A 10,694-nucleotide genomic window follows, 5' to 3' on the forward strand; every position below is an offset into this window, starting at 1 on the left:
GGTGGGGGCGGCGGGGCGGGAGGGGCGGCGTCAAGAGGGGCGCGGGCAAGTAGGTGGAGTAGCAGGAGGATTCGGCGGCGTTCTGAACAAAAGTCCCCCCTCACCGACCAACGGCGCGCCGTATGCAGGCACCCACACCCCTTGCGAAGCAAACCCCTGCCCAGACAGCCGTACGCGGCTCAGCCCCGAGCAGCAAGCGCATCACTGGTTATACATGCAACAGCGCCGCGCGCGCAGGGGCCGCCCAGTCGCACCTGTTGATGGAGGTACTCTGCTTCGTCGGCGTGCCCCTTGCGCGCCCGCAGCTCCTCCTGCGCCGCCGCCAGCTGCTGGCGCAGCACGCCGACCTCTGCCGCCTGGCTCTGCAGCCGCGCGGCCTGCTCGCGTGCGCACGACAGGTCGATCTGTGTGTGTGTGTGTGTGTGTGTGTGTGTGTGTGTGTGTGTGTGTGTGTATGTGTGTGGTTGCGTGAGGATATGCGCTTGAGGTAGTGACACATACAAATACACACAGAGGGAGAAGGGCAGAGTTTTGGTGTGTATGCGAGCTTGAAACGCGGGAGAATTCATCTGTGGAGGGAGGACTTGGCGATTTCAGGCCAGCATCAAAGCGTGCGAGGGTGCGTTGCAGCCCCGCTGACAAAGCCTTGGTTGGACGTGACGTGCTGTGTCGGCCGGCCGGTTGGCCCCCGCCTCACGTGGCCAGGCAGCACCATGCACACCTGTCCCACACCACGGCCCCCCGACACAAGCACGCACGCACGCACGCAAACGCACGCACACGCACGCACACACACCCCAACACACACACACGCACACACATGCAGGCGCGTGCACACATGACAAACCGCAGCTCAGCAGCGAGCGGCTTGCCCAGACGCACCCCCATCCATTCCCAGCAAAAAATAGCAAGCCATGCCTGTCGCGCGCACCCGCATCTCGGAGCGCTCCCGGTTGATTCGGGCCTCAGCGGACGCGAGCTGCTGCTCAGCGCGCGCCTTGTCGCGCCGCGCAGCCTCCAGCGTCGTCTTGAAGCCCGTCAGTTGTGAAGTCAGGGACGCCTCCCTGAGGTTGTGTGTGCGCGCGCGTGTGTGTGTGTGTGTGTGGGTGCGTGTGTGTGTGTGTGTGTGTGTGTGTGTGTGCGCGCGCTTGCATGCGTGCGTGCGTGCGTGCGTGCGCGTGGAAAGAAGGTTCGTGCGGGTGGGGGCGGGGAAGCATATGCAAGCGGATGTGTTGGTTGGTGAGCGCGGCTTGCGTGGGTGGGTCTGGGGTCTGGAGTGGGCCTTCGCTCGCCAGTGGTGTGCATATGGAGAAGCATTGGCGCCATGAGGTTTGTGGTGAAAGCTGGCATCAATAAGACGACAGCTTGTGACTCCGCACGCCGGCAAGGCCGCGGCTGGCGTCGCCGCGCAGCACAGGCAGCTCGCGTAGCAGGCACAACCAACGAGCGCCCGTCCGGCCTCGTGCACTTGCGCGACGGCGGCGGCAGCGGCAGCGGTGGCAAGGGGGGTTGAGGTGCGCGCACCTCCGGGCTGCGCCCTCTGCACCAGTGCGGGCCGCGCTCAGCTCCCCCCGCACGGTCGCCAGCATTGCTGCGGCCCTCGCAGCCTGGGCGTCGGACTCTCTTTGATTAGGTGAGCAAGGTTGAATGGGGATGAGAGGTGGAGGATTTGAAGGGGGGATGACAGGGAGGATAATACGGGCACGAACGGCAGGCGTGGGGGATGGCTGACAGCCTGTCTCCAGGGCTTTGGCAGGCGCTGCTGCTGGTGCTGCCGCTGCCGCTACCGCTGCCGCTGCCGCTGCCGCTGCCGCTGCCGCTGCCGCTGCCGCTGCCGCTACCGCTGTCATTGCTGCTGCTGCTGCTGCTGTTGTTGCTGCTGCTGCTGCTGCTCTACGCGCTGCTTCACACACCCTCAGCGCTCCAGCCTGCCACTAAGCCCCGCGTCGCCGGCCACATGCGCCTGAAACTCACGTCCACGCCCCCCCCTCTCACAATCCACCCCGGCCTGTCTCAAGCAGGCACGAGCGCGCCGGCCCCCGCCCCCCGCTGCCGGCCCGCGTGCCGCCGCACCTGGCGCGCTCGTCGGCGTCGTGCACGGCCGCGTCCGCGCGCGCCGCCGCGTCGCGGCTGGCGGCGCGCGCGGCCTCCAGCTCAAATCTGAGCGACCGCAGCTCCGCGGCCTGGTGGTGGCGTGCGATCGACGCGTGGAGTGTGGATGGATGTGGGTTCCGGACGATGAAGATGTTCGACAGAGGAGTTTATTGGCGGAAGGGTCTGCCTGGCACACCGCCGCGCTAGATGAGCAGGGGGGTGGTGCGAGCAGATTGGAACGCCTCTGCTGATTACACGCACCTGCGCCTCCACCCTAGCCGTCTGCGCCGCCAGCGCGCGCTCCAGCTGATCAACCTGCGCCTCAAGCTTCCGCGTCGCCCCCGGCGCCGCGGGCCGCTCCCCGTCCGACGCAGCCGCCGGCCACTTCACCGGCTCTTTCACCCCCGGCGCAGCCGCCGGCCGCGGCGCGCGAATCAATCGGTACAGCAGGCCCGGGGACGCCGGCGGCGCCGGCACGCGGACGGACGCCGCGAGCGCCCCTGGCGAGCCCAGACCACCGCCGCCGCCGCCGCCGCCGCCGGACAGGGTGGGCCCCGCAGAGCTGCGGGCCTGCTTGAGGTCTTCGCAGTGCTGGTGACTCATCGCCGCCATTGACAGCTTCGCGTTGGCCAGCTGCTGCTCCAAAGCGGTCTACACCGGAGCGTGGGCGCGGTGGGTGGGCGGGCGCAGCGGGGGTGCGTCGCGGCGGGCGGGCGGGCGCGCAAGCGGCGGGGCTGAAGCGCTGGCAGGCGCGGCGCGCCGGCGCCGCGGGTGGGCGCGGACGGCAGGCGCGCCCAGCCTGCGCCGCCGGCTGCTGTCGCGCTCGCACCCTCCAGCAGGCGTGTCACGAGGCATCACATCCCTCCCCCCCAAAACAAACTACGGCGGTCGGGCCCCGCAGCGCTGCGATATGAGCACCAGAGCGGGCCCCACCTTCTCAGCATGCACCGCCTCCAGAGCTTCCCCCAGCAGGAGGGGACTGAGAAGCTTCCCAGCGCCCTCCAGCGCGGCCGGCCCCTGCGGCTGGGAGTCACGTGGTGCGCGTGGGAGCCCGCTCGCCTCGATTATATGTCTGCTTGACAGTGTTGAACGCGCATGACCTAGCAATGTACAGCTCCATGCGCCGCCGGCCAGCGCCTCGACCCCTGCAGGCGCGCGGGCCTCCGCACGCTGCGCACAGCACAGGCCTGCACCGCCCATCAAATAGCGCTTGCTTTTCCCCTGATTGCACCTGCCGCATATCAATCAACCCAGAAGGTCCCAATCTAAACGCACGTGCACGTGCCCGACTGCGCATCCCACAGTATCCCCTTGTTCTAATTCGAAACCCGCCCAGACGTCCGTTAGCTTACGCCGCGCAGGAGCCCCGCGATCGCGCGCCCCTCGACGGCAATTTTTTTTCAATGCTGCAATGCGGCACGCAACATACGTCCGCAGCCCCCACCTGCCGCGCGGCGCTCCTCGCGTACTCCGCCACAATTTTCTCAAGCGCCCCCGCCTGCTCTGGCGCCGGCTTGGCCCCGACCTGCTGCTGCTCGTGCTGCGTGGGCTGCTCACGCTCAACGCGCTGCGCATACGGCACAAACCGCCGCGCTTGCCGCGGCCCGTCGGCGGCGGCGACCTCCCAAACGCGGCCGCCCCGCGGCGCCGCCGCTGGCTCCGCTGCATCCTCTCGGCCGCCGCCCGGCCCGCCGGCGGGGGCGTCGGAGCCGGCGCTCGAAGTTGAGGCGGGCGCCCATCCGCTGTTGCTGCTGCCGCTGTTGAGGGCGCGGTGCACCGTGCTCGGGGATGTCGCCTGCTCTGAGCCGGCGGCATGGTGCCGCGGCGCCTCCGGCGCATGCGTCAGGCGTTTGAGGTGCTGCTGCTGCTGTTCCTGCTCCTGCTGCTGCTCCTGCTCCTGCTGCTGCTTTTGCTGCTGGTGCTGCTGCTGCTGCGGCTGGCTGGCCTGCAGCGGGCCGAAGGGCGCGCGGCCGAACGTGTGGCGCTCCAAGACGCGAGGCAGCGGCCCCGAAACGCTCGGCGTGCTTGTGCCCGTCCCGCCGCCGCTACTCCCGCCGCCGCCGTTGCCGCCACCGCTGCGGCCGGGGCCGCGGCCCGCCACCATCTCTTCTATTTCAGCCGTCAGCTGCCGCAGCGCCGCCTTGGCGCGCGACGCGCGCTCCTCCGCCTCGCGCACGGCCTGGTCGGAGGCCAAGTCCGGCGCAGCTTCCGCGCAGCTTCCGTTCGGCAGAAGCAGGCGCGGCTCGACGCCTTCGAGCCCCGCGGGCAGCCGGGCGGACGCCGGCGTCCCCGCGACTTCCCCGTCGGCAGCTTCCGCCGCGGAAGCCGCAACCGACACCGACCCGTCGTCGGCGTCGCTGACTAGGCTCTGCGCGTAGGAGCGCCCGCCGCCGCCGAGGCTCAGGCGGTCGAGCGCGGGTCCCCGCGCGGGCGGCGCGGCAGCCGAAGGCGGCGGTACCATGCCCTCGGCCGCCACGAACTTTATTTTGTACTGCAGGAGACCCCTGGCGCCGCCGCCGTGGGTGGTGAGCAGCACGACACTCTCGTCGCGGCCTGTCGCGCGCGCCCTGCAGAAGGTTGGGGCCGGTTGCGTTGCGCGAGCGCGGGCGCGGTCGCGGGCGGACGCACGCGCTTGGGTGGCGCGCCGCTGCCTCCTTGCCGCGGCAGCTGAGCGCTGAATGCAGCGGCATGTCCGCGGCCTTTGTTATTCAAATCCATCCTCTGCACCCGATGCAGGCCCCACCGCGCGCACAGGCAGAGTCAATGGTGGCAGTAACCCCTCAGTCACCCATCCACTAGTCAACCCACTCATGCATCCGCCAACCCAGCCACCCAGCCACCCAGCCACCCGAGCACTCATGTGACCGTCCGCCCACCTCTCCAGGTCGATCGACCCCTCCCCTATCAGCTCCTTGGTCAACTCGTCCTTGATGACCGCGTTGACCGCCACCTCATCCGACACCGCAAATCTGTGGGCCGTGTGCCACTCCGGGCTCGTGCAGCCGCCGCGGCGCGCCGCCTTGGAGCGGCTGCGCTGCGCGCCGCACTCCAAGATGTAAAACGGTTGCTGCTCGGCGCCGTCGGGGGCGACGTTTTCGAGGTCATGCGCGCCCACTATGAGCACCTTGAGCATACCCGGGGACGCCGCGCCCTGCACCGTCATCCCCAGCTGGCCGCGGCGATGGGCGCCCCGCGGGCCCTAGGAAGGGCGCGGCCGCGGCCGCACTGCTCGTGGGCGGACCGGGGCGTGGAGGGGGCCGGGCTGGGGCTGGCGCCGCCGCGCTCGCTGCGGCAGAAACCAGCGCTGCAGGGCAGCGGCACGTGGACGAGGGGTGCATGGGTTGGAGATGCAGAGGGGCGAAGAGGCACACGTAATTCTGCAAAAGAGATTTGCTGCTGCATGGCTTGCAGTGCTGCCTCTGGGGGCGCGCACTGTGCGCTTCAGGGCCACGCCGCGTTGCGCACGGTCTAACAGCCGTGCAGGGCGGCGTGCCGCAGGGCACGAGCAGAGCAGCGCACCTAAGACCTCCACAGCCCCTTTGAGAAACCGCTGCGCCCGCCCCACGCCGGCGCGTTCCTGAATGCGACAGCTCTTGCACGGCTAGGTGAATCGGGTGAGGCGAGTTACTCTGGGCAATCTCAAGGGCAAAACTGTCTCTAATTTTCGCTGAGTTGATTGAATAGCGCGTGATGTGATATGCGCGCAGGTAGATCTGGGCGCGCATCTATTGACTAGAAGGACGCGTTGCGGCCATTGTATCAGCAAAATTTTTGGAAGTGTACACAAATCTTTGAATCTAAGCGGCCCGTCTGAGACGCTCTGGCTCGGCGGCCGTCAAGACGGTGGCGGCCGCGGTGTGCAGGGCGGGCGCTGTGTCGCGAGCAATTCGCGCGGCGCCCGCCTGTCTCCTGAGGCCCGCCATGGCGCTGTCGTCAGCCGCGACACCCACGCAAGACGCGGCCGCGTTCAACGCCGTGCGCATACCCCCGCTGGAGACGCAGCTCGGCTCGCGTGTTGAGCACGTAGTCATACAGCAGGGCGGCCGGCTGAGTCATGTCCTGGCCCAGCACCTGCAGCTGCCGCAGCAGCTGTTCCTTGAGCTCATGCGATTCGGCGCCGTGTACTACGCGCCCGTCATGCCGAAGCCCGCCGAAAAGGCGCCAATGAGCGAGCAGCAGTTGCAGGCGGCGCGGGCAGCTCGCATTGCTGGAATGCAGGTGCTTGTTTTGCGCAGGGTGCTGCGGGACGAATCGCGAGGGCCGCCGGCACGCCCGACTCTTGCGCATGCGCCTCAGTACATGCGCGCCGCGCCGCGCATGGGGCGCAGGGCATGCGGCAAATGCCACGCCGGAAGCTCGCGCACGGTGCGCCCCGACTTCCCTGCACCCCTGACCCCGCCTTGTACTCCCCGCTTCCCCCTCCCAGCTCCTCATTCCCCAGTCCTCCCAAGGCCCCGCCCTCCTCCTCTCCCTCCAGGCATGGGGACCCTCCCCCAAGCTGCAGGTGCCGCGCAGGGTGCTGCTTGATCAAGAAGTCACGCCTGGCGGTTACGCGCGCGTCCACCTGCAGCCCAAGCGGTTTCCGGTCGCATACAGGTGACGCACGTGCGCACATTCAACCGCGCGCGCGCACACACACACCCACACACACGTGTGCTCGCGCACACATACGCACAATTACACATACACATACACACCCTGCGCACAATCACATACACACACTCTCACGCATGCACTCGTACGCACGCACATATACACCATGCCCTGCACGTGCCGCCACTTTGCGTAGCTGCCCTAGCTCAATGCTCGCGATGCTCGCGCCCCTCACTCGGCACCCAAACTTCCCCTCCCTCCCACCGAACAACAACCCAACACCACCAGGGTTGACTGGCGGGCGCGCATGCTCCATGTCGGACCCCACTGTGTCGTGGTGGACAAGCCTCCAGGGCTGCAGGTGCGCGTTCCATCGCACCGTGTCAAGTCAGCCCCCGTGCATGCCGACCGCCGCCGCCGCATCACCCCTCCCCTCCCGCTCACACCCGCTCTGCGGTCAGACAACACTTCGCCGGTCGGCCGAGCCGCCGCTCGAGCTGTTGACCGCCACCCCCTGCTGTTGACCGCCGCCGTTTTCAGGTGCCACCGACGGTTGACAACGTCCTCGAGAGCGTCCCCGCCCGAACGGCGGCCGCGCTCGGGCTGCCGCCCGGCTGCCTGCACGGGCTGCACCGGCTGGATGCCGGCACGTCGGGCGTGGTGGTGCTGGGGCGGGGCGACCTGGGGTTCACTCATTGGTTCACCAAGATGATGGGCGAGAAGGGCGGGGTGGATGAGAGCGCCGCAGCCGCTGCCTCGGCCGCTGCGGCCAAGGCGGAGCGCAAGGCGGAGCGGCTAGCGCTGAAGGCGAGGCGCCGCGCCGGCGCCGCGGCCGCCGGCGGCGGCGGCGAGGGCGGCGGGCAAGGCGGCGGGCCAGTGGGCGCGGGCGAGCGGGGCAGCGGCCGGGAAGACGCCGGCCGTGGCGGCACGGAGACGGGCCAGGGCCTCGGCAGCAGCGACGGCGGCGCCGCGGTCGTCGCTGCCACCGACGCCGCAGCGGCGCCGAGCGTACGCGTGCGGAAGATATACCGCGCCGTCACGCTGGCGCGGCCGCCGCTGGGCGTGCTGGTGCACCACGCGCTCACCAACGCGCACGCGCCCGGGGAGCCGCCGCACACAGTCATGCGCAGGGCGGCGACAGAGGGGTCGGCGCGGTGCGAGATGGAGGTGCTGGAGGTGATGGGGCGGGGGGCGCGCTTGTGCAGGGCTGCGCGGGCGGGCACCTGCCATCCAGATGAGCACACCAAAGCTCTCCAGGCTTGAGCGGATGCAAGAGCCTCCATAAGCTGCGTTGAATGGTTTCGTCATTGGGGCTGCTGCGGCGGCGCCGTGCTGTCCTGGACACGACTGCCCAACGCGCGAGCGGCCGCCTGATCCCGATCCAAACGGTGCCCCCTCGCCTTGCCATGCCGCCAGGTGCGCGAGATTGCTCTGAGCGGCCCCGCCGCGGCGGAGCACGGGGCGGCGGCGTTTGAGTGCGACATCCGGCTCGTGACGGGGCGCACCCACCAGATACGCGCGCAGCTGGCGGCAGAGGGCTGCCCGTTGCTAGGGGACCTGCTGTATCAGGCGGTCGCGCGGAGGCAGCGGCAGCTGCAGGAAGAGGAGGCGCAGCAGCAGCAACAGCAGCAGCAGCAGCAGCAGCAGCAGCAGCAGCAGCAGCAGCAGCAGGCAGAGGGGGTTGTTGTCGAGGAGACTGCCAGCAGCGGCACAGAGGTGCCGCCCGTGGGCGACTCGGCTCCGTTTATTGTGGGGGATGACGCTGCCGCCTGGAGCCGCGCGGCCCAGGCGGACCCACTGCGGCCAATCGGGCTGCAGGCGGCCAGGCTGGCCCTTTATGACCCTGAGGGTCACATGGGCGCGGGGCAGGGGCACATGCGGGCCGACGGGTGGGTGGAGTTCGTTGCGGGCACGCCGTGGTGGCGGGCAGAGGGGGCCGAAGAGGGTGGCAGCAGCAGCAGCGGCGCAGGCGTTGCGCGCGGCAGCGACACTGGTGGTCCGCCTGTGTAACAACAACACAAAAGAGGTGTGCAACGGTTGCTTCATGGCTTGAGCGCCGCAGCGTACAGGAGTGGGCCGCGGGCTACTGGCTGTGCTGCTGGGTGCCTGACGCAGCAGGCGACCGGACAACACGGCGTGCCGCTGCCTTGCGCATGAAGCAGCGGCGCGGCGGTGGCTTTGTTGGCTGCTGCGGCGCCTGGGTTTTCCGGAAGAGTCTCTGATGTCTCGTGTTTGTAAATGGGTTTCATACAGGCCCTAAAACCCACTGGGTACTGCTCAGCAAGTCTGCGGCGCAGGTCAGTGCTCGAACATGTGCTGACACCTCCAGCTGCACGACCCATGCAGGAGCTCAGAGTACTGCTAATGGACGCTGATGCGATCTGCGCCGGTGCCGTGTGTCGAGGACAATTGAGGCGGGGGAAATTGCAAGCAGCCATCAGCTTTGCCTGCGCGGGACAAGCTCTCGCTTGCAGCTGAGCGGCCCATGATGCCCTACTGCGTGCAACGCGTTTGCCAAAAGGCAACCCGCTGAGAGACCCGCACTCGCGACTCGCTCTGCGGAAACAAATTTCTCAATGTTGGATGCCTTGACCTGGATTTTGGTGTGCCAACGGCGGCGCAACGAGCTGCACCGCCGCTCCGATCCGCTGTGCTGTGTCCTTGGAACACTGGAAGGTTGAAGCGCTCTGCATGCAGAGTACCCCGCTACCGCTGCACTGAATACTTCGAACGCCTGAGGGACTGAGGCATCACTCACCACCATGGTTGTGTGCGTGTCCCACGCTACACTGCATGTCACGTTTGAGCGACTCGGGCGGCACCGAACGCAGCCGTCGCCTGAGCGCCCTGCGCGCCATGCACTGATTGCTTCCACGCCCGAGCGGCGTGAGTGGCACCAGTCGCCTGCTACGTCTGAGCGCCTTAAAGTCGTAGCGGGAAGCACACGTGCTTGGCCGGTCATCCCGCGTGATGGCGACCTCGAAGACGCGGCGGCAGCGGGCGCAGCACAGCGTTCGCACCTGCAGTCGCACGTGGCTGAGCGCCTCCGAGCGAGTTTCCTCGGCAAAACCCCGAAACAGCGCCCTGCAGGCCAGCAGACGTATTCCATGTGCAACTCAAGTGCTTAAAAACGTTGTGGAGGAGTACATTGCGTACTTACGGGGAAAGGCGGTGCCAGGGAGGAGGACGCCTAGACGGCTTCCGCTGGTGCCTTGGTGGTTTGTCAGTGGTTTTTTTGATAGGATTGCAATGTCCGCCGTAATGGTGCTCAAGTTTCCAAGCAATGGCCCTTTTTCGAGGACAAGGGTGGGAGCTGGCTTTTCCATTGGGCTGATCTGATAGTTCTTTGGGCTAAAGGAGTACTGTCATCATATCAGCAACATCGCTATAATCGGCACAATCTTTTAGTTAAGTCGCGCAGCTGACACGCTCTGGCTCGGCCGTGTGATGGCGGCGGCCATGTTGTGCGGCGCGGGCGCTGTGCTGCGTGCTATGCGAGCGGCGCCCGCCGCCCTCCTGAGGCCTGCCATGGCACTATCATCGGCAGCGCCTGATGCGTCTGACACGGCCGCGCAAGATGCGTCCGTGTTTGACGCCGTTCGCGTACCACCGCTGGAGGGGCGGCAAGCCCTGGCCTCGCCCATCAAGCACGTCACCATCGAGCAGAGGGCGCCGCTGAGCCAGATCCTGGCCGAGACCCTGCAGCTACCGCAGCAGCTGTTCGTGGAGCTCATGCGGTTCGGAGCCGTGCACTATGCGCCAGTCATGCCGAAGCCAGTAAAAAGGAAGAACACCAACCTGGAGCACCTGCGGGAGATCCGGGCGGCGCGCAGGGCTGGGATGCAGGTGCTCGCCTCGCGCAGGACGATGCGGGACCCAACCACGTGCGCCGCCGACGCACGCGCGGCGCAGCCGCACACGATTCGCAAAAGCATGGAGGCGGATGCCACGTCGGGAGCCCCCGCATAGTGCAGCCCGCACCTGTCCCCCTGCTGCCCTCCCACGCC

At 67.9% G+C, this 10,694-nt stretch overlaps 3 protein-coding genes across 3 annotated transcripts; 2 read left to right on the forward strand and 1 right to left on the reverse strand.

Moving 5' to 3' along the window:
- Nucleotides 1-179: 179 nt before the first annotated feature.
- Nucleotides 180-5,257, reverse strand: MNEG_9753 (hypothetical protein; the record flags this gene model as incomplete). Its single annotated transcript, XM_014041773.1, has 9 exons — nt 180-404; nt 932-1,064; nt 1,525-1,623; nt 1,733-1,888; nt 2,074-2,183; nt 2,356-2,745; nt 3,028-3,117; nt 3,539-4,661; nt 4,971-5,257. The coding sequence occupies 9 exons, from the start codon at nt 5,255-5,257 to the stop codon at nt 180-182; spliced, it is 2,613 nt and encodes an 870-aa protein (XP_013897227.1).
- Nucleotides 5,258-6,015: 758 nt separating this feature from the next.
- On the forward strand, nt 6,016-8,697 carry MNEG_9754 (hypothetical protein; the record flags this gene model as incomplete). Its single annotated transcript, XM_014041774.1, has 5 exons — nt 6,016-6,312; nt 6,521-6,690; nt 6,976-7,048; nt 7,228-7,863; nt 8,104-8,697. The coding sequence occupies 5 exons, from the start codon at nt 6,016-6,018 to the stop codon at nt 8,695-8,697; spliced, it is 1,770 nt and encodes a 589-aa protein (XP_013897228.1).
- Nucleotides 8,698-10,215: 1,518 nt separating this feature from the next.
- MNEG_9755 (hypothetical protein) lies at nt 10,216-10,656 on the forward strand (the record flags this gene model as incomplete). The annotated part of the gene is made up of 1 exon (XM_014041775.1): nt 10,216-10,656. One exon carries the CDS (start codon nt 10,216-10,218, stop codon nt 10,654-10,656), a length of 441 nt encoding a protein of 146 aa, XP_013897229.1.
- Between the last annotated feature and the right edge of the window lie 38 nt (nt 10,657-10,694).

This window comes from Monoraphidium neglectum, assembly GCF_000611645.1.
Source record: "Monoraphidium neglectum strain SAG 48.87 unplaced genomic scaffold scaffold02052, whole genome shotgun sequence".
NCBI lineage: Eukaryota > Viridiplantae > Chlorophyta > Chlorophyceae > Sphaeropleales > Selenastraceae > Monoraphidium > Monoraphidium neglectum.